The 23,275-nt window shown below is 37.4% G+C and overlaps 1 protein-coding gene across 2 annotated transcripts in view; it reads right to left on the bottom strand.

Annotated features, from left to right (window-relative positions):
• Positions 1-23,275, bottom strand: part of PSTPIP2 (proline-serine-threonine phosphatase interacting protein 2) — a 69,695-nt gene that overhangs the window by 35,327 nt on the left and 11,093 nt on the right. For both annotated transcript variants that reach the window (XM_074201110.1, XM_074201111.1), the window contains exons 2-5: positions 20,613-20,713; positions 14,249-14,326; positions 12,604-12,638; positions 4,125-4,231 (exon numbers count right to left, since the gene is read on the bottom strand). In XM_074201110.1, the coding sequence (XP_074057211.1) occupies positions 4,125-4,231; positions 12,604-12,638; positions 14,249-14,326; positions 20,613-20,713 (321 nt within the window). The remainder of the gene's footprint in view (positions 1-4,124; positions 4,232-12,603; positions 12,639-14,248; positions 14,327-20,612; positions 20,714-23,275) is intronic.

Genomic DNA, 23,275 nt, shown 5'->3' with positions numbered 1-23,275 from the left:
CATCATTATATAGTTCCTTTCCAGTATTCAGCTAAAGTTGCCTTTTAAGGTTTCTCTGGACTCTTGTGTTTATATTTCCTACTTCCTTTTTGGCTATGGTCTTTTCATCAGAAATGCTTGAAAGTTCTCTAATCCATTAAAATCCATTTGCTCCCCCATTTTCAGCAATGCAGGGAAAGTTATTCTTGGTAATCAACCTTTGGAGTATTATTTTGGAATATTACTATTTTCTGAATTCTCTCATTTTTAGTAAGTCATCAGCTCCTGAGTGAGTCTGATTGTGATTCCTTCTATTTGAACTCCTTTTTAGATTCTTGAAGTATTTTTTCTTTGACATTCCTGAGACATTTCTTTTTGTGGTTTCTTTCAGGAGATAACTAGTAGAGTCTTTCTTTTGTTATTTTTGTCCTCTGGTTCATTTTAGAAATTAAATTTATGGGCAGAGCCAAGACGGTGACAGGAGAAGATCTTCTCTTAGGTGCTCTCTCTCAAAACTTATAAAATGGGGCAGCTAGGTGGTGCAGTGGATAAAGCACTGACCCTGGAGTCAGGAGTATCTGGGTTCAAATGTGGTCTCAGACACTTAATAATTACCTAGCTGTGTGACCTTGAGCAAGCCACTTAACCCCACTTGCCTTGCAAAAACCTTAAAAAAAACTTATAAAATAAGGATTCTAACTAAATTTTCAAGAGACAGAACCCACAGAGGGATCCATTGAGGCAGTTCTCCAGCCTAAAGTAACCTGGAAAATAGTGGAAAGGCTCCGTTCCATGGGATTGGAGGGGCAACCCACCAGAGCGAAGGAACTTCAGCCTCTTGGAGGCAGCCCCAGGGCTCTGGGAGCCATGGCTCACGGCAGAGGGAGCAGTTTCCTGACCTACACTCAGGGGAGCACGGGACACAACTTGGAAGATCAGCAAGGGACCTCTGCCAGGATGAGCCGCTGTGAAAACTAGCCCTCAGGGCACTCAGCCAGCAGCGCAGCCCTGGCAGCTGAGATCCAGGAACCAGAGCGGGTAAGCAGGAATTCTGACTAAATACTGAATACTCAGTCTAGGTAGGAGAGTAGAGAGAGATTTCTGAGGTCTGTCCTCTGTCCCTGGAACAGGACTCTGGGGCTCTGAACACATTCAGATCCTGATCACAGTCTAGGACCCCCATAGAACAGCAGGGCCCCACCACCACCTCAGCCCTGTGGAAGAGGGGTGAACTTGTGGTCATTCACAGACCAGGAGGGAAGTCAGAACTTCACACACAGAGATCCTTGCGGTGGGGGGGGGGGTGTCCCAATAATACTCAAAAGCTCAGGAAGCACCCCAAGACCAGGTACATTTATACCTTAAAAATTGGCAAACAAAAAATCAGAGCTTGATTTATTGCCTTGTTGCTTATCTAGATTTAAGAAAGGAATAGAGAAAAATGTTAATAATTCATATTAAATTTAAAAGCATGACATGCACACATTAATTTTTCTGAGAGTCAATTAAAATTTACCAAAAAGACACTTCATGTGACTGGACCATGTGAGGCTCAGGTGGATTGAAGGAGTAAATCATGAATGTTGGAGAAACTGAGGAACTAGAAGAGGTTGAGGACAGAGAGAAATATTACAAGCCAGATAATAAATTACTTCAGAACTGAGGGAGAATAATCTGGAGGTCAGTAGATAACTGCTGCACAGATCTAGATAGAGTGATATATCTCTTTAGATTGAACCTCTAAAATGAAAGTATTGTTGAGTGCAACATCAAAAGGAAGGTCTGGAAGTGACAGTAGAGAGCAAGGAGTATTTGGTTTGTCTTCCAGGTCCAATATATCTGGTGGAAAGAGAGAAGCTATACAACTAATACTATAAAATCCAGACAAAAAATTAGTTGTTACAAATTTCCTTCTGTTTCTCTGCCTAGATTTCATTTACTTCACACTTTATTCTGACTTTTGAAATCCTTCTCTTCATTTTCCATAAAACCTTAAGGATCACTTAGGCAAATACTCCCATTTTATAGATAAGAAAAATGAGACTAAGTGAAGGACAGACTCCTAGACAAATAGTTCATGACAGAATGAAGACTTTCTCTAGTCACTATGCCATACTTTTAATAAGCCCCCTTCTTGTTATCTCCTGTATTAGAAAATCTCTATAATAAAACAATTCATAATTCTAAAATACTTTAAGCTTTACACTTTAACCCTTGCTCCTGATTCTGTGACACAGATAGTACAAATATTTTTATGACCATTTTATCCACAAAGAAACTAATGTGCATAGAAATTACTTATTGGAAATGCACAATTATCAAGTGTCTTGTATCTTGGCCTTTCTGAGTGCAAATCCAATTCTCTTCCTACTACATTATGGTGCATATAAGGTAGGAGAAGGGAAAGGGCAGAACAAAGCAACTAATCTAATTTTCAAGAGTCAAGGACTCAAACAGATAAGGTCAATGGTTCTTTTTCTGGTTCTATTCAATTAAATACTTCCTACAAGGATAGTATGCCCACACTGCACAAGTCAATGAAAGAACTGTGCTCATTTTTAGGAACTTTGATAAATGGATAGACCATTATTGTAGGAGAGTCAATGATGAAATGCTAGACTCAGGATGAATAACTGAGATGTTTATTTTTCTTTTTTGAGGACATGACCAATAAAGGAATTTTTTTAACTTAATTATGAATATTTGTTAGGAGGACTTTGTTTTTCCTTTTTTTTCCAATGGTTTGGAGAGATGAAGTGAAAAGGAGAAATAATTTATTTTTGTAAAATAATTTTAACAATTAAATTAAGAAATTAATTTGAAAAAGATATTGGAAAAAAGAATTAAGTTCATTGTGTGAACAATTCTTGATCAAAGAATACCTTTAATATTTAGGGGGAAAGAGTTTTGGAGACCAAAAAAATCCAGATCCTTCATGAACCTTGATCTGATGATCAGTATAGCTCTATAGCTCTCCATTTCATTTGCCTTTATGAACCCAGTCCAAAGTTGTCTAGATACCAAAAGTAATCATTTCTCTTCTTACACAAATAAGAATCTTACCCTCAGGGAGAATTGTGATGACCCTGGAATGGCTGGTAATCTGGTCCCCTTCTGCTATAGTTTTGAAGTCCTTGGTCACTAAATCTCTCCCTAAGTTGTGATACTTTTACTTCAGTCAGTATTTTTTAGGATAGAAATTTTGATGATGGGACTGTCTTTTTTCCATGCCTTAGAAAAAGACTAGGAAAATCTATATGTCTCCCCCTCCCCATACTAAGTTTGCTTTTAGTGTTAAGGGAGGAAAAAAATCTCTATGTATAGCCTATTTTCTTTTGCTTTTTTTTTGCAAGGCAAACGGGGTTAAGTGGCTTGCCCAAGGCCACACAGCTAGCTATTAAGTGTCTGAGGCCACATTTGAACTCAGGTACTCCTGACTCCAGGGCCAGTGCTCTATCCACTGTGCCACCTAGCTGCCCCTTGTATAGCCTATTTTCCAGGAAATGAGAGAAAGGATATATTTAAAAAGAGAAGTTAGTGTTGACTCATTTTTCTCCAAAGATTGTAAAAAAAAAAAAAAAAAAAAGAATATCTAAACAAGGAAGTGGTTCACCTAAGTACCTATTATTATGACATTAGAAATGATACAATTTTAAAAATAAAATTTAGACTTTTCAAAGAAGACACAAAAGATTTACTCTGATTCCAAAAGGGAATTTAAGAAAGATAATTCATGAAATGAATTGAATATTGTGTACAGAGCATGCTAGAACATACTCTAGCTACAGAAAATTTGGTATTTGTACTTTCTAAGGAGAGGAAGTTCAAATGGCTTACAAAATTAACAATACTCCCTCAAAAACGAACAAGGACTAAGTGAGCTGGACTTGGTAATGTACTACCCAGAATGTTTAAAGAGAAGAAAGGTACATAGCATTTACTACCAGGAGAAAGGCAACTTATAGGACAGCTGGGTGGCACAGTGAATAGAATACCAGCCTTGGAGTCAGGATACTCTGGGTTTAAATTTGGCCTCAACACTTAATAATTACCTAGCCGTGTGACCTTGGGCAAGTCACTTAACCCCAATACCTTTCAAACCCCCAAAAAGAAATGTAGCTTGCTTGCTAATAGGAAAGCTTAACCTTTTTCCGTTGTATTTTCTGCTTTTCCTTGAATTCTTCCATCTTCCTAGCTTCTTCCCGTAGATTTTGTGCCAATTGAAGGTGAGATTGTCCGACATTATCTATTTCTACAAATGGAGAAGAAAAAGATCAGAAACTAAGGTCAACACAAATCCAAATTTGAATTTATTTATCTACTTATATGAAAATGCTTGATACAAATTCAGTGGCATAATATTCATTCATCACTAGAAAGGGCATGGTACAGAACAGGAATTCTTTTTTTTGTTTTTTGTTTTTAGGTATTTTGCAAGGCAAATGGAGTTAAATGGCTTGCCTGAGGCCACATGGCTAGGTAATTTTTAAGTGTCTGAGACCGGATTTGAACCCAGGTATTCCTGACTCCAGGGCCAGTGCTTTATCCACTGCGCCACCTAGCCGCCCCCAAAACAGGAATTCTTAATCTGATCTCCAAGAACCTTTTTTTAAAAATGTTTTCACAGAATTTTCAAGAGACAGAACCCACAGAGGGACCCAGTGAGGCAGTTCTCCTACTCAAGGTAACCTGGAAAAGAGCAGAAAGGCTCTGGTCCCCAGGGTTGGAGGGGCGGCCAGCCTGAGGGGTGGCCCGAAAGAGCGAGAGAACTTCAGCCATCTGGAGGCAGCCCCAGGGCACTGGGAGCCACAGCTCACAGCAGCAGGGGAGTTTCCTGACCTATGCCCAAGGAAGACCAGGCACAACTTGGGGGAAAGGGGGGGAACCTCTGCAAGAGTGAGCACATGAATCCCAGCCCTCAGGGCACACAGGGAGCAGGTGGCAGCAGCAGCCCAGATCCAGGAACAGGAAGCAGAAGCTGGTAAGCAGGAGCCCCCAGGGCATGAGTGCTGAGCCTAAGGAGGGAGTGGAGAAAGACTGCCTAACTCTGTCCTCTGCCCCTGGAACAGGACTCTGGGGTTCTGACCATATTCAGATACTGATCACAGTCTAGACCCCCCCCATAGAGCAGCAGGGCCCCCCCACACCTCAGCCCTGTGGCAGAGTGGGCAGGGGGAACTTATGGACATTCACAGACCATAAGGGAGGATAGAGCCTCACACACTGAGACCCTTGTGGGAGTGTCCCAAAAGCTCAGGAAGCACCCCAAAACCAGGCTCAGGCTGGGAAAATGAGTAAGCAGAGAAAAAAGAGGAAGACCATTGAGAAATACTTTGCCTGTGAGCCCAAGAAGGATTAAAATACTCAGTCTGAAGATGAGGAAGCACAAGGTCCTGCATCTAAAGACTCCAAGAAAAACAGAAATTGGGATCAGGCTATGACAGAGCTCAAAAAAGACTTTGAAAATCAAATGAGGGAGATAGAAGAAAAACTGGGAAAAGAAATGAGAGAGATGCAGGAAAAACATGAAAATGAAATCAGCAGCTTAGTCAAGGAAATCCCCCCAAAAATGCTGAAGAAAATAGCATGCTAAAAACCAGCTTAGGTCAAATGGATAAAACAGTTCAAAAAGTTATTGAGGAGAAGAATGCTTTAAAAAGCAGAATTGGCCAGATGGAAACAGAAATAAGAAAGCTCTCTGAGGAAAACAAATCCTTCAGACAAAGAATAGAATTCAGGGAGACTGCTGAATTTATGAGAAATTAGGACTCAATACTTCAAAACCAAAAGAATGAAAAATTAGAAGAAAATGTGAAACATCTCATTGAAAAAACAAGTGATATGGAAAACAGATTTAGGAAAGATAATTTAAAAATTATTGGAATACCTGAAAGTCATGATCAGGAAAAGAGCCTTGACAGCATTTTCAAAGAATTACTACAGGAAAATTGCCCTGATATCCTAGAAGCAGGGGGCAAAATAGAAATGGAGAGAATCCACCGATCCTCCTGAGAAAGACATCCCAAAAAACCAACCCCCAGGAATATTATAGCCAAGTTCCAGAACTCCCAAGTCAAAGAGAAAATATTACAAGCAGCCAGAAGGACACAATTCAAATACTGTGGAGCTACAATTAGGATCTCACAGGACTTAGCAGCAACTACATTAAAAGTTCGTAGGGCTTGGAATATAATATACTGGAAGGCAAAAGAGCTTAGAATGCAACAAAGAATCAACTACCCAGCAAAACTGAATGTCCTCTTCCAGGGAAAAAGATGGACTTTCAATGAACCAGGGGTATTTCAAATGTTCCTGTTGGAATGGCCAGAGCTGAACAGAAAGTTTGATCTTCAAATACAGGGCTCAGGTGAAGCTTAGAGATTGGAGGAGAAGGGGAAAATATGAGGGACTTAATGATGATGAACTGCATATATTCCTGTATAGAAAAATGATACTGAGAATACTCATATGAGCCTTCTCAATTAACAGAGCAGGTAGAAGGAGCTTTTATAGTTGAAGCACAGGAGAAAGCTGAATTTGAAGATAAAATATGGTGTAAAAATGGAGTCAATAGAAAAAAGGTAAATGTAATGGGAGAAAGAAAAAGGAGAGGGGGAATAGGACAAGATAGTTCATATAATAAGATTTTTCTTTATTACAATGAACAATTGCAATGATATGGAAGGGGGGAAGGCAAGGGGGAATGAGGGAATCTGCTCTCATCAGAGGTGGTTAGGAGAGGAAACAGCATATGTACTCAATGGGGTATAGGCATCTGTAGTAAGAAGGGGGGACAGGGGAAGGGGGGGATGTGAATGAAGGAGGAGAGGATGGACCATGGGGGGAAAGTAGTCAGATATAACACATTTTCTTTTTTACTTCTTGCAAGGGGGCTGGGATTGTATGACCTGTCCAGGACCATAGGGCCAGGTGGATGCTGGGCCTAAGGGGTGGTATGGGGGCTCAGGGCTTCTTGGCCCCAGGACCAGGGATCTGTCTGCTGCACCACTCAGCTACCCTACAGCAGAGTCAGAGTGAAAAGAGAGAGAAAATATAGTACATGGTAGTGGAGAAATATGAAAGGAGGGAGTTGCGATAAGCAATGGCAGTGGTAGAAAAATATGGAAGTAACTTTTGTGATGGACTTATCATAAAGAATGTGATCTACCCACAACAGAATTGGTGGTGTTGGAACACAGACTGAAGCACATTTATTATTATTATTATTTTTTTGGGGGGTGCAGGGTAAATGGGGCTGGGTGGCCTTCCTGGGGCTGCATAGCAGGGTGATCGTTGGGTGTGTGAGGCTGGATTTGGACCTGGGTGCTCCTGGCCCAAGGGCCAGTGCTCTGTTCACCACCCAGCCGCCCCTGATATTATTACTATTTTATTTTATTTTGGGTCTTTTTTCTTCTTTTTTTGGCTTTTTCAGGGCAGTGGGGTTGGGGTGGCTTGCATGTCACACAGCCCGGGTGATTGTTGGGTGTACGGGCCGTATTTGGGCTCAGGTGCTCCTGGCTCCAGGACTGGTGCTCCATCCACTATGCCACCTGGCCATACCTACAATTATTACTATTATTTTTTTATTTTAATTTTAATTCTAATTTTTTTCTCTCCCCTTTATTGCTCAAGCGAGTCTATATTTGGGGGGGCAAGGGGGTATTTTGTTTACTCTTAAACAAGAATATTTTATTAATGTATACAAAATTATTTGTACAAAATGAGAATAAATAAATATTAAATAAAAAGGTTTTCACAAGTTATTTCAATATAATATAATTAGTTTTCTTTGTAATTCTATGTATTTTGCTTCATTCATTTAAAAAAAACATTATTCTGAAAAGAGTTCCATAGAACTCATCAAATTGCCAACAAGTTTCATGACCAAAATCAGCAAAAAAAAAAAAAAAAAAATATGGAGAAGCTCAGGTCTGAATCCCAGTTTGTTCATTGACTAGCAATAGAATTGTGAGCAAGTAAACTTTAGTCTTACCCTGTTCACTATGCATACCAGGCTCACTCCTCCACTCTGCCTCTAGAAATTCCTGGCTTCCTTCCAGATCCAACTCAAGCACAACTTTCTACATGAAGCCTTTCCTGATCTCAAAGACCCCTATACCCCATACCAGTTACTGATGATTTTCCCCCAAAGATCACCCTACATTTACTATGTTGTTTATATTTATCACCAGGTCAAGAGTCAGAGAGACTCATCTTCCAGAGTTCAAATGCAGCAGCCTCCAACACTTACAATTTGTGTAATCCTGGGCAAGTCACTTAATCCTGTTGTCTCAGTCTCCTCATATGTAGAGAAGAAAATGGTAAACCTTCTGTTTGTCAAGTATCTTTGTCAAGAAAACCCTAAATGGGGTCATGAAGAGTCAAAAACATCAGAAAAACAACTAAACACTGGTACCTATTTATATGTGTGCTTTCTTCTCTGTTGGAAAAGTCTCCAGAAGGCAGACTTATTAATAATATTAGTATTTAATATTTAAGAGTGTTTGTTTCTATATAATTAATTTATTATATATATTACTATTGTTTATATTATAATTAAAATGATAGTTAATAATATTAGCTAGCATTAAATAATAGTTATGCTAAGCATTTTACACATATTTTACTTTATTTTTCACAACAACCTTGGGAGGAAAGTATATTATAAGAAAATGAGAATTCATTTTTACAGATGAAGAAACTGGAGCAACCAGGGTAAGTGACTTGTCAGGATCATACAGCTAGTAAGTGTCTGGGGTCAAATTTGAGTTCAAGTCTTCCTAACTCCAGGAACAGCATTCTGTGTCCCAAGGCACCTTCTAGTTGCCCCTAGATTTGTATTCCCAATTGCTGCACCATAATGGACCCTGGGCACATATCAATTATAATCATAGAAAAAGGATTCAGCACATTCAGAGAATTACAAAGCATTAAGTGCTGAGTTAGAAAATGACCTTAGAGAGTTGGAAGAGACCATAGAAACATTCCAGTCTCATCCTCTGATTTTATAGATGACGACAATGGCAAATGAAGAAGGTAAGGGTCTTATATGGCAAATCAGTAGCAGAACCATTACTAGAACCCAGACAAACTCACAGTTGAGACATCCTTCTAACAAAAGATCAGATGGCATAGATTCAATGAAAACAGCAAGCAATCATTACCTGCTATGTGTAAAGTACTTCTTTGGAGGTGAGTCCAAAGAGAAAATAAAAAGCAATCTTTGTCCTCAGGGACCTTACATTCATCCCACTGAAGGAGAATTACATTACATAGATAAGTAAAAATAAGATCATTTAAGGAGAGGAATAGCTCTAACAACTAGAAGAATCAGAAAAAGCTTCAGACTTATATTAGACCAACACCTCACACCCTATACCAAGATAAGATCCAAATGGATACAAGATTTAGACATAAAAATACATACAATACACATACTATAAGCAAACTAGAAGATCAAGAACTAGTTTACTTGTCAGATATATGGAAGGGGAAGAGATGGAGAACATCATTAAAAACAAACTAGATGATTTCAATTACATTAAATTAAAAAGCTTTTGAACAAATAAAACCACTGTAACCAAGATCAAAAGAAATGCAGTAAACTGGGAAACAATCTTTATAACTAATGTTTCTGACAAAGGACTCATTTCTAAAATATACAGAGAACTGAGTCAAATTTTTAAAAAAAGCCATTCCCCAATTGACAAATGGTCAAAGGATATGCAAAGGCAATTTACAGATGAGATCAAAGCAATTCATAGTCATGAAAAACTGCTCTAAATCGTTACTTATTAGAGAAATGCAAATTAAAGTTTCTCTGAGGTACCACCTCACACCTCTCAGACTGGCCAATATGACCAGAAAGGATAATGATCATTGTTGGAAGGGTTGTGGGAAATCTGGGACACTATTACATTTTGGTGGAACTGTGAATTCATCCAACCTTTCTGAAGAGAAATTGGAACTATGCCCAAAGGGCAACAAAAATGTGCATACCCTTTGATCCAGCAATACCACTACTGGGTCTATACCCTGAAGAGATGATGAAAAAGGGTAAAAACATCACTTGTTCAAAAATATTCATAGCAGCCCTGTTGGTGGTGGCAAAGAATTGGAAATCGAGTAGATGTCCTTCAATTGGGGAATGGCTTAGCAAACTGTGGTATATGTATGTGATGGAACACTATTGTTCTATTAGAAACCAAGAGGGATGAGAATTCAGGGAAGCCTGGAAGGATTTGCATGAACTGATGCTGAGTGAAATGAGCAGAACCAGAAAAACACTATACACCCTAACAGCAACAGGGGGGTGATGGTCAACTTTGATGAACTTGCTCATTCCATCAGTGCAACAATCGGACAATTTGGGGCTACCTGTGATGGAGAATACCATCTGTATCCAGAGAAAGAACTGTGGAGTTTGAACAAAGACCAAGGACTATTACCTTTAATTTAGAAAAAAACTTCTATCTTATTGTCTGATCTTGCTATCTCTTATACTTTATGTTTCTTCCTTAAGGATATGATTTCTTTCTCTTCACATTCAATTTGAATCAATGTACAACATGGGAACAATGTAAAGACTGACAAATTGCCTTCTCTGGGGGGGAAGGGAAGTAAGATTATGGGAAAAATTGTAAAATTCAAAATAAATATAATCTTTATAAAAAAAAGAATAAGCTTCAGGATGTAACACTGAAATGGTATTAGATTATATAATGATGTGTCACCCAGTCTGTTGTTGTTTTCCTTTCTTTTCAGAAAAGATCAATGATATCATGTGTGATGTCTTGACTAGTATCTGAATTGAAGTGAGGTAGAGTTGTGCAAAGCCATAAGCCTCACTCTCTCTTCTACAGTCATTTAAGTCCAGTATCCAGATGACCTTGATGTCTTCAAAGTCTGACCAAGTTCTAAGCCAAGGATGGGGAACACTTTTTCTGCCAAGGATCATTTAGACATTTATAATATCATTTGCAGATCAAACAAAATTATCAACTTGAATATTCCCTGCTATATTTGGTTGAAAATTTAATTCATCCCTAAAAAACTCCTACATTTATTGAATTTCAAGTCCCACCTACTGTTTGCCTCAGCAGCACCAAGTCAAATAATTTCAAGAGCCTTATATGGGCCACAGGCCAAATGTTCCCCACCTCTTCTCTTAAGCCTGCTTCAATTGCCTTCATGACTTTTGGAACAAACTGTTCTCATTCAACTATCCCACTATTGAGAGTCTTCATATGTTTAGGGTAGTTATCCCCTTAACTCACTAATGGGTTTGAGGTCTGTTATTTACCCTCAACCTGGTTTAGCCCATCTGCCAAGTCAGATGTGGCAAGTGTGCATGATCCAACTTTTATAGTCACAGGTGAGAATTGGGTGAAGGTAGACACTAAATTGGGTGGATGAGCAGTCCTAAAAAGAGCTTGGTGGGGTAGCTAGGTAGCACAATGGATAGAGCACCTTCCCTGTAGTCAGGAGTACCTGAGTTCAAATCATACCTCAGACACTTAATAATTACCTGTGTTGCCTTGGGCAAGCCACTTAACCCCATTGCCTTGCAAAAAAAAAAAAGTCTAAAAAAAAAGAGAGAGCTTGGCAAGCTCTCACATCAGAGCTGTTAGTTCTCCCTGAATACGTTTTGAATCACCTCCTGAGAATGGTACTCAAGGCTTCCAAAAGTGAAGCACCCAGGTAGACTTAGATAGATATCAGCTAGTTCATTTTTACAGATAAGGAAACTTGAGAACCAGAGTAGTTAAGTAAATTGCCCAATCATTGTCTAACCCCTTTGTAAATGAAGATCCCCCATAAAGGTTTATTGGTACATTCAAGGTCCCATATCAAGTGAATATCATCTGAGAGTAGACCTCAAATTTCTCTTTTTATCATAATTGATTCACTTGCAACACTTGCAAATCACAAAGGCAAAGCCATAAATTTCATTTACACCCGCAACAAAGGCAATATAGAGACAAAAACCATCATTAGAAACCTCCCATTTTGTCTTCTTGCCTTCTAAGCATGGTGACTAAGACAAAGATGGCTATATCAGGAAGAATGCCATTTCTCAGCCCACAAAGAACTAGAAAAGAGGAATAAACCTATGAGACCGAACAATGAGAACAACTTCACACTGGTAATCTAAAGCCCATGAGAATTAGATTCTTCTTAAGGGCTTCCTCTTTCTGAATTTAGCCTCCAAAAAATTTAAGAAGTAGAATAAACTGACTATCCACCATCCATGTGATCTTATTCTATACTAAATATAAGAAGCTGGATTAGAACCCAGGGCTCTGGGATTCTAAATCTAGGTCACTTTCTGCTACATCAAATTGCCTCTCATTAAATTGGTTCATTTTTGTATCTTCTACACAGCACATTTGCTTGCACATACCAAATATTTAATACATGCTTGCTGATTGATTGCCAGGTAATATTTGCTGAATGAATAAATGAAAAGAATGAAGAGAAACAATGCAGAGGTATTCAGCTCTCTGAAATCAGAAAGCTAGGGGAATTTTGTTGAATTTTTTCCCACCATACAAGTACTCTCATCATTTGACTTTTTACTCATCTGATAACAAAAATGGTAAAACAGAGAAACAAAGTACTTACGCTGCTTGAAGACTTCCAGGGCCCTCTTCATGGTACTGAAAAAGCAAATGTGAGACTACAGTAACAATTTTGGAAAGGACCACACCATATCTTCTCATAAACCCTCCACAGAAGCACCCTGCACACAACATTCTGAGACCTTTCTTGGAATTCTTTTGATACCTCCTGGATACTCATAGAGTATCATGGTCTATTCAAAAGTCATTCTTTTCTGTGATCTGTCCTTAGTTTTTTCCCCTCAAAGTTTTTCATTTCTCCGATAACAACCTATTAAGAGCTTTTATTATTTAAAGAAAGCTGAAAATAGTACTAAGGGTCCTTTTGAAATACAAACTATCACCATTTCTTTATTTTTTAAATATTATTTTGAGGTTATTGTTTGTTGGTTTGTTTTGGGGTTTTGGGGAAGTGAGTATTATATTCCAATTTCTGACTCCAATTTTGACATTTGTCCTAGCCATCTTCAAAGTCTGCAATCCTTACCTTCATCACATATCTTCCCTAGTTTCCTTCAAGACATAGCTGACATCCCACATTCTGCATAAATTCTTTCCTGGTTCCCTCAGTTGCTTTCCCTCTCACACTTCCTGTCATTTATTTGCTATGTATCTTCTGTATTCATAGTTGTTTGCACACTGTCTTCTCTACTAGAATGCAGGTTCCTTGGGAGCAAGAACCATGTTTTTTTCTTTGCCTCTTCAATGCTTTCCATAGTTCCTGGCATGTTGTAAATTCTTTTTCTTTTTGCAAGGCAAATGGGGTTAAGTGGCATGCCCAAGGCCACGCAGCTAGGTAATTAAGTGTCTGAGGCCAGATTTGAACCCAAGTATTCCTGACTCCAGGGCTGGTGCTCTATCTATTGTGCCACCTAGCTGCCCCTATGTTGTAAATTCTTAAAAAATGCTTTCTAACTAAATGAAAGACATTGGTATAAATGTGGAAAGTAGAACATCTCATCAGGAACTTTAAGGAGTAGTTGAAAATAAGCATCTTTTCTTTTTTGATGAAGAAGTTTTCATCTTGAATATTGCCACAATAACTAAGGAACAACTGTTCTCTACAGCTGATGCACCTTGTTGTTTCCTTTTGGAGGAAGGCAAGCATATCAGCAAGGGAAGGAGGTATCAAAGGAGACCTTTGGTACTTCCTCAGCAGCCACCTCAGGGCCTCTCTGCAGCAAGGAAGACTGACCTGAAACCCAGGTACGAGTCCTGAGATCTTGTCTTGAGTTTCGTTCTTCTCAAATCCTACCATACCAGCTGTTTTGACTTGAAGTGGAGAGAGTCACTGAATATGCCTTGATGGGAGAATGTGGAAGAAATCTGTGCTTACCTGTATATATCTCTACTTAGTAAAATCTACTAATTACCTGAGTCCTCAACTTTGTCATCTTTCATTAATATAAATACTGGACCCTGAGAACAGGCAACCATGAAGTGGTGCAATAAAAAGCATCAACTTGGATGCATCCCAAATTGAAAGAGTACATGACTATGAGACCTTGGATTTATATTCCACTCAGCAACACTCACTTTACACTGGTAAAGTGTAAATTTACACAATCTGATTGCAAACGGTTGCAGGGTAGGGGGAAATCCAAGTAACATTAATAAATAAGGGAAACAAAAGAAGAAAAGGGACATACTTATTCTCACTTTGTCCACAGGGCTTCTTCCGGCAGAGGTTGATCAGATCTTTGCCATATTTCTCTTCTATCACTGCCCTGTTGTGAACAGAGAAGATGATGATGGATCATTCAGAGATTTTTAGAACCATCTTTGTAAAACTCATGACCTTAATTATATCAACATTTTCCTTGAAGACAAAAAGTCTGACTTCTATAGGAGGTGTGTATGAATATAATTTAATTCATTATAAAGTAAATTCAATCTTGAATCTCATCTAACAATGTAATTGCTACTACTACTACTACTACTACTACTACTACTACTACTACTACTACTACTACTACTACTATTATCACCACCACCACCATCACCATTACCATCACCACCACTACTACCACTACTGGTTTTTTTCCTTCATTATCAAAGAGAACCAAAATGAGATGACTGTGTTAGAGAAAAATTAAATATCTGACTGTGACTGGTCAGATCAATGAGTCCAAGAACACTCTACCACAGGTCAGGCACGTGTAAGTCCATGTGAACACCTGGGTGGAGTCTCTAAATTTGTATTATCTCATATTTCCTTTGAGCTACTACAATTCTGCTTTGCTTATAGAGCACAGCACCCTCTCTGATGAAGGTTCATCATGTCAGTGTATCCCATACTACACAATCAATTGCAAAATTCTTAAGAGACCTTGAGAGTGTCCTTGTATCATTTCTTCTGAACTCCCCTGTGAGCACTTCTTGACCTGTGTGAGTTCTCCAGTTGTCTTTTTGGTAAATATATATATATATATATATATATATATATATATGTATATATATATATATATATATATATGGCATTAGAATAATGTGACCAGCCCACTGAAGTTATACTCTGGATCATTCACAGATTTTTAGAGCCATCTTTTTCGAACTAATAACCTTAATTATTTCATCTATCCTAGGTTTGTGAGTATAATTTAATTCACTATGAGGAAAATTCAATCCCGGATCTCAATCAACAAATTTGTTACCACCAATACCACCACTACTGCCACCATCACTACTACTCCTACTCCTACTACCTACTCCTACTACTACAATCATTACTGCCACTACCAATACCACCACCAGCACCAGCAACACTACTAACCATAACAAAATGTAGTATCTTAAGGCTTACACACTGCTTTCCTTTCAATAATCCTTTGGGGTAGCTGTATTTTACAGATCTATTTTGCAGATTAGTCAACTAAAATTCAAAGTAGTTAAATTTCTTGCATAGTACCACAGGAAGCATCACAGCTAGAACTCAAAGTCAGATTTTCACCTCAAATCCAATGCTCTTTCCATTATATTAAACCAAAAAAGAATTCATGATTGGTTAAAATATAAAAGAAGATCTCAGCAGCCTTACTTATCCTGCATATTTATAAGTATTCGGTATTTTTCTCATTGAGAGCTGGCATGATGTAGAAAGACTATAACATATGGAATCTGAATAGTTCCACAGCATTACTTTTTCCTCTTGTCCAAATAATTGCTTTGAGCTTGAAATGACCTTGGAAATCCTTTAATCTAACTTCTTTGTTTTAAAGACAAAGAAACTGAGGATAAGGGTTTGCTTAAAATCACAAAAGTTCTAAGTAGTAGAAATAGGATTTTATCCCAGTGTTCTGAGTTCAAAACCAGAGCTTTTCCCAAATTTATTCCATACCTTCAGGACCTCTTTTCTTATCTCTATTCAGTGATTCACATCTACCTGCTGAATGATCACCTTTGATTTGCCATGCAAAGAACTAGAATTTCAGAGTTGGAAGAAATCTCTACAGTTATTTTCTCCCATCCATTCCTGAAAAAGAATCTTGCCTCCAACACAGCTAACAAGTAACCAACCAGCCTTTGCTCAAAGGACTCCACTGAAAAGAAACTTGCTACCTCTAAAGGCAAATCAGTTGATTTCAGGAAGGTGCCCTTTCTATTAAGCCCAAAGTGGGCACTTTTGTCATTTCTACTCATCATTCCTAGTTCTGTCTTCTGGGTCCAACCAAAGCAATTTTAATCCCTCTTCTACATGGAAGCCTTTTACCTTTAAGGTAAATATTGTATTTCATACCACCTTGATTACCCTTCACTGGACATATTATAGCTTAAGTACTTTCTTTAAAATGTGAAACCCAGGAGCAGCTAGGTGGTGCAGTGGATAGAGCACTGGTCCTGGAGTCAGAAGTACCTGAGTTCAAATCCAGCCTCAGACATTTAATAATTACCTAGCTGTGTGGCCTTGGGCAAGTCACTTAACCCCATTTGCCTTGCAAAAACCTAAAAAAAAGGTTTCTCTCGAAAGAGCAGGGGAATAAGAATATGCTCAGGGTTGAATCAAACAGCATTTCTATGCCTGGCATATTTTCTCTCCTAGTCAAATCTCAGTTCAATCCCATTTGCTATATGAAGCCTCCCTTGACTATCCGAGATTGATCCTCTATCCCTCTCAAAAACAACAGCACTCATTTTCTACATCACATGATTATTGCCTGGATCATTTCAAAATATTTAATTTGAGATAGTCTTGTATCCTTAACTACATAGTATATTCCTCAAAGGAATAAAGCCTCCTCATTTTAAAAGAAACTAGTCAGAGAAATTAATCAGGTGTCCAGGATGAGAGTGGTGAGCATTTGAATCTATGAATCTAACTACAAATTTGGTATAGTTTTTTCTATAATAGATTATCAATTCCTGAAATATAAATTAACCATGCCAGATGGCAGTTGATTTCCTTCCAGAAGGTTTGTTTATTTGTTTTTAATTCTGTACTTAACAAACACCAAATAAATCGAGAATTTCCATATCCACAGCAGAAAACAAAAATACTATACCTAAAATGATATGTTTCTATTATTGAAGCTCTTAATTTGTTTTGTGTTAGGGACTTCTTTAGCAGTCTGATAACAACCTATGGTCCCCTTCTCAGAACTGTGTTTTTAAGTGCAAAAAATATAATATATAGGATTCCAAAGGAAACCAAAGGCTGACAAAAGCAAAAATATAAATTTATAAATTTTTTCCAACCAAGTTCATGAATCCCTTCAACTCTCTTAACAGACCCCTTGTGAACCCCAGATTAAGAAGTACTGCTCTATATCATATATATATATATATGCATATATATATATAAAACTTGCCTTTCTCTTTAAATAAATAATAAATTCAACATATAGTTTTCAAAACTGTCCTTATCTGTGATTCTTTTTGGTGTTGTCTATGTTCTCTTTTGTGCATTTTTCCTTCAGCTTCTCCAATTCTAGCCCCTTTCCTCTCAACCTCTCAACTAGAAAAGAAAAAAGAATATTCAAATAACAAATAGACATAGTTGAGCAAAACAAATTCCCATATTGGGCTGGAATTTGAAATGAAGTCTCTTGGGTACCCTTCTTAGCATTTCACCACCTTTGTTTTTGTTGAGTCATTTTTCAGTTATGTCATTTCAAAATATTTAATTTGACCTCAAAATATTTAATTTGTGACCTCACATGGGGTTTTCTTGGCAAAGATGCTGAAGTAGTTTGTCATTTCCTTCTTCATTTTACAGATGAGGAAACTGAGGCCAAAAGGTGAAATGGTTTGGCCAGGGTTATACAGCTAGTAAAGGTCTGAGATGAGACTTGAACTCAGGAAGATGAACCTTCCTAACTTCAGAGCCAGCACTCTATTCACTATTCACTGTACCGCCCTACTGCCCATTTCATCAGCATAGAAGTGTTCATTGATATACCTTTAATTCTTAAACTCAACAATTCCAGCAAGATAATTCTAAGATCAAAAATTCAGGATTAGACTTGGAAATTTTTTAATAATTGTGACTTCTGAGAAGAAACATGCCTTCCATTTCTTTTTCCCTGATGTAGTTAGTGTGTTTAGCTTTACTGTACTTTTTTCTTTTTACAAGATTCCTAGGGGGATAAGGATGAGTGATTTAGGAGGTCATTAAAAATTATAGCAATAGAATTTTTAAAACTAAGCACAGAGGATAGAGCACCAGCCCGGGAATCAGAAGGATCTGTGTTCAAATATGATCTCAGACACTTAATAATTACTTAGCTGTGTGACTTTGGGCAAGTCACTTAACCCTATTGCCTTGCAAAAAAAAAAAACCTACATTAAGTAGGAGCAACTAGGTGGAAAGTGGATAAATCACCAGCCTAGGAATCAGGAAGACCCCAGCTCAGATCTGGGCTCAGACACTTATTAGCTGTGCGCCTTTAAGCAAATCATTTAACCTAATTGCCTCCAAAGAAAACCCAAACTACATTAAATAGACAAAAGTTTGTTCCAGTTGGTCTTCTATTTCCCCCATCAATATCCATATAATCCCTTCAGGTCTCACTCTTCCTTACTTTTTCCCCCTCCTAAACATCCTCCCCACCCCTTTTCTAAGCCAGGAATTTATTTTGTCTTCTTTGTCCTTTTTTTTTTTTTTTGGCAAGGCAATAGGGTTAAGTGACTTGCCCAAGTCTATCACACTGCTAGATAATTAAGTGTCTAGGGTCACATTTGAACTCAGATCCTTCTGACTCCAGGGTTGGTGCTCCATTTACTGCACCACCTAGCTGCCCCTCATGTCTTCATTTAAAACATATTATTGGCACTTTTTTTGAGGCATTTTCCAACAAATGCCTAAACAAAACTTACTACAAAGAACATTCCCAGAAAACAGTTAAGCAAAACTACTTAATAGGGTAAAGATGACTGATAGATTTCTCTTGTCATATCTTCAGCTAGTTGTAAATTATGCCAATAAATAGGAGCATTAGCTTATAAAAACTTAAGGTATGGTCCTCCACGTTCATCTGCACTTTAAAGATATTGGTAAGAACTGCTAAAGAGTCATATAAAGTTCATAAGAATACCACTGACAATAAATTCCTGCTATATAACCTCAGCTAAGTCCCCCACCTTCAATCAATATTTTTCAATTGTGTCAAATTGCTATTAAAAAAAAGATTCTCAATGCACTGTCTAAATGGAATATTGTTGCTATTAATCTTACTGCATATTTATTGGGGGGGAAGGAATATGTTAAACATAGGAGATTTAAAGTGAACACCATTAAAATCATATTGCTAAGATGTATATATTGTACAATAAAAGGAAAAAAATACAATCTATACATGTAGATATTTATAAAATATACCCAAAATAGATACAAGGTAAGTTTGTAGTGAAGATCTAGCACTTAGAGGAACAGGAAAGGCTTAATATAGAAAGTAGAGCTTATACTATTTTGAAGAAAATTAGGAGTTCTAAGAGACAGAGTTGAGGAGTGATACAAAGACACAAAGACAGGATATTGAATGTTGTATAGGAGGAAAAATAAAAAGGCTCATGTGGTCTAGAGTTGGACCATAGTATAAATGGAGGGAGTAATTGGGAGTAAGAAAAAGTTGGTTGGAACCAAATTGTGAAGAATTTTAAAGCAAACATAGGAGATGCTAGAGGACCACTGGAGATTACTGAGTAGGAGAATGGTAGAGACAGACCTGTACACTAGATAAATTCTTTTGGCCATTATAGAGAAGACAGAGTGGGAGAGATTTTAAGACAGGGAACTATTGCAATAGTATAGGTGAGAGGCAAAGAGGACCTGAGCTAGGGTAGTGGCTATGTAAGTAGACAGAAAGAGATAAATGGGAGAAATGTTATGAAGGTGAAAATGGACATCTCTGCCAAATGTGCGGATAGTCATCCTGATAGAGATGATAATTAAACCTATAAGATATCACCAAGTGAAAGGGTGAATAAAGTAGCAAAAAAAGTCTAGGACAAGGTCTTGGGATGTATCCTTTTAAGAGACATGTAAAGGTGATGATTCTGAAAAGAAATTGAGGACTGTTCAGACTCAGAGGAGGAGATTGAAGAAAGAGGAGTGTTAAAAATTCAGAGAAGAGGAAGTATCCAGGAGGAGAAGATAGTCAATAGTATCAAATATTGCACAAAGATTATTAAAGAGGAGGGCTGAGGTCATCAAAAAAGGCAATTAAGAGATTATTGTTAAAAAAAAAGAGATTATTGGTAGTTTGGAGAGCAATTTCCACTAAATTATAAGGTCAGAAATCAGATTACAAAAGGTGGTGAAATGAGAGGAAAGTAAATAGAAGCAACTAATTAATACTAAACTGTAATAGAGGTATTAGTGTAGACAGGGGGGAATTTTTTTATTCTGTTTTGTTTTTCTAGTTTATAAATTCTTTGATGGCAAGGACCAAGTTTTATATTTCTATAATCTCCACAGTTCTCAGCAAAATTCTAAACACAATGGAAACTCAATAAACTCTTATTGATTGAAGGGAAATTCTCCCAAGTTGTATCTTCTTATAGGAGATGATACTGTACCTTTCTTTTAAAAATTCTTCAAATTCCTTGCAGTTCTTTCGACCTTCATTTAGGTGTTGAATAATGCAGTCATAACCAACTGTGCTGAGAAAGTGGGGACACTGTAGGCATAAGACAAAAGAATATTGCATGAGAATTGGTGAAGGAAAGGTTAAGATGTCAGGAGAGTGGCCTGTAGAAAGAAGCAGATAATGGAAAATTTCTGAAATGATGACCTTCAGGCCAGGAAACAAATGAGGAAGTTAAAATGAATACAATCTTTCAAAATTGTGAAATCAAGAGCAATCAATTAGAGTAAAGTGAGAGGAGGATTATTGGAAGGAATCTAGTGGAATGGCTGAAATAACTCCCTTATCCAACCAAGGACCAATGATTTAAGCAGGTTAGGAAATTTTGAAGGAATGATTTAAAAAAACCAAAAATATCCAACTAAAATTTACATAAAATCTTTTTGCAAATTTAGTGTATATTGCAGGGTACTTTGCACAGCAAGTAAATCAACACGAAAGTTTGGGAATTAAAAAGTATAGAATCATAGAGTTGGTATCCCAGTGTCCATCTAACCTGACCTATTCCTGAACAAGAATCTCCCCTATGATATTTTTAATACATTGCTGTCCATCTGGGACTTAAAAACTTTAGTGAAGAGGAACTGATTGCTCTCTGAGGCAGCTCAGTAGACCATATTTAATCATTAACAAGTTTTTCCTTATATCAAAATCAAATCCCCTGTTCCTAATTCTACCCTCTGGGCCAATAGGACAATCCAATCCTCCTTTCTTATAATTAATCCCCAAACACTTGAAGACAATTATTGCAGCTTTACCCACTCTAGTCTCCTCAATCCACTTTAAAGAAAAGATTCTTTCCTCCAGGTCAAAAATGCCTGCCTCTAATCTCCTAGGGTTTGTCACCCTCTTTTAGATACAATCCAATTGTCTTCCTCTTCTTAAATGGGGGGGGGTCTCCAGAACTGAATATACTTCAAGATATGACATGACACAATGATGTGCTAGTAAGTGTTGAACAACAGGAAAATGTAGACTCAGCACACTTTTTTGTTTCATCTTAATTGTTAACATTTTCACTATGACTTTCCTAAGTCTAGACCAGGAGTCAGTTAACTATGACCTGTTGACCTGTTTATGTACTATCTATGTCTAGCTAAGAAGGGTTTTCCCATTTTAAAATAAAGTTTTAAACTATAGAACTGTGCATACTCTTTGACCCAGCAATAGCATTTCTAGGTCTATACCCCAAAGAGATCAAAGAAATAGGAAAAGGTCCCACATGTAAAACAATATTTATGGCAGTTCTTTTTGTAATAACAAAGAATTGAAAACTGAGGAGGTACACATCAATTAGGGGGTGGTTGAACAAGTTATGACATATGAACATGATGAAACAATATTGTACTATAAAAAATAATGAAAGGGACAATTTTGGAAAAACCTGAGACTTGCATGAACTGATGCAAAATGAAGTGAGAAGAACCAGGAGAACAATTTACATGGTATGAACAATATTGTAAAGATAATAACTGTGAGAGACTTTATAATTCTGACCAATACATTGATCCACCACAATTCCAAAGGACTCTTGATAAAACATTCTGTCTTCCTCCAGAGAGAGAATTGGTCCACTCAGAGAGCAAACTTTTCCAGTATATTGTTTTGTTTCTTGTTCTTTAAAAAAATTTTTTTCAAAACATACTTAAAATGGAAATACATTTTGTATGACTTCATACATTTAATGTTTATTGCATTTATTGCCTTCTCAGTAGGTGGGGGAGGGATGGAAGAAAGGAGAAATTTGGAACTTAATATAAGATAAATGTTTTAAAAATAAAATTCTGTTGGAACATAGTTAAGCTCATAATTATGACCTCTGGCTGCTTTCTCACTACAATGCCAAAGCTGAGTAGCTGTAACAGAGCTCATTAGTGATACACTCAAGGCTTCACACTACCACAAATCACAGTGACTTGGTTAAAACCTCATGGCATTTTGAGTGTCACATATATCACCATGGCATAGCTTTTTTTTAATTTTATCACTGTGAATAGCCATCATGTCAAAACAAGAAGAGAAAAAAAAGTTTTATTAAAGTTTTTTTGATCTCATAGATTGAATTTTTTTTAAGGAAAAGAACTACCTTCAAATACTATTAGGGGAACTAGGTCTTGGATTGAATAAAGTGTTGGATTTGGAATCAGAAAGAACCATTTCCCTGAGTTTAAATCTGGCCACAGACACTGGCTCTAACACACCCCTACTTGACTATGGTAAAGAACAACAATAGCATCCCTTGTCCTGGAAACTATGTTAATGAATAATTTACGGGGCATAAGATAATTTAGGAGCAGCTAGGTAGCCCTAGAGAGTGGAGTCAGGAAGACCTGGGTTCAGATTCTATGACATTTATGAGTTGGGTGACTGTGAGCAAGTCATTTGATCTTTTTGAGTCCCAAACAATGATCCAGTCCATAAGCTAAATATCATTTTTGTCTGTTCCTAGAATAGCATACTATATGATAGAGTTCTTACTTTAAGATATAAAAGTCTATGATTTCATTGTTATAACTATACCTAACATTAATGAAAAGCCATTATCATTGAAGTCCTGCCTCTGAAATATACTGGTTGTAGGACTGTGGACAAATC

This window comes from Macrotis lagotis, chromosome X (assembly GCF_037893015.1).
Source record: "Macrotis lagotis isolate mMagLag1 chromosome X, bilby.v1.9.chrom.fasta, whole genome shotgun sequence".
Lineage (NCBI taxonomy): Eukaryota > Metazoa > Chordata > Mammalia > Peramelemorphia > Peramelidae > Macrotis > Macrotis lagotis.
Note: the sequence above shows the minus strand (reverse complement) of the source record. Positions and strands in the feature narration are given on the sequence as shown.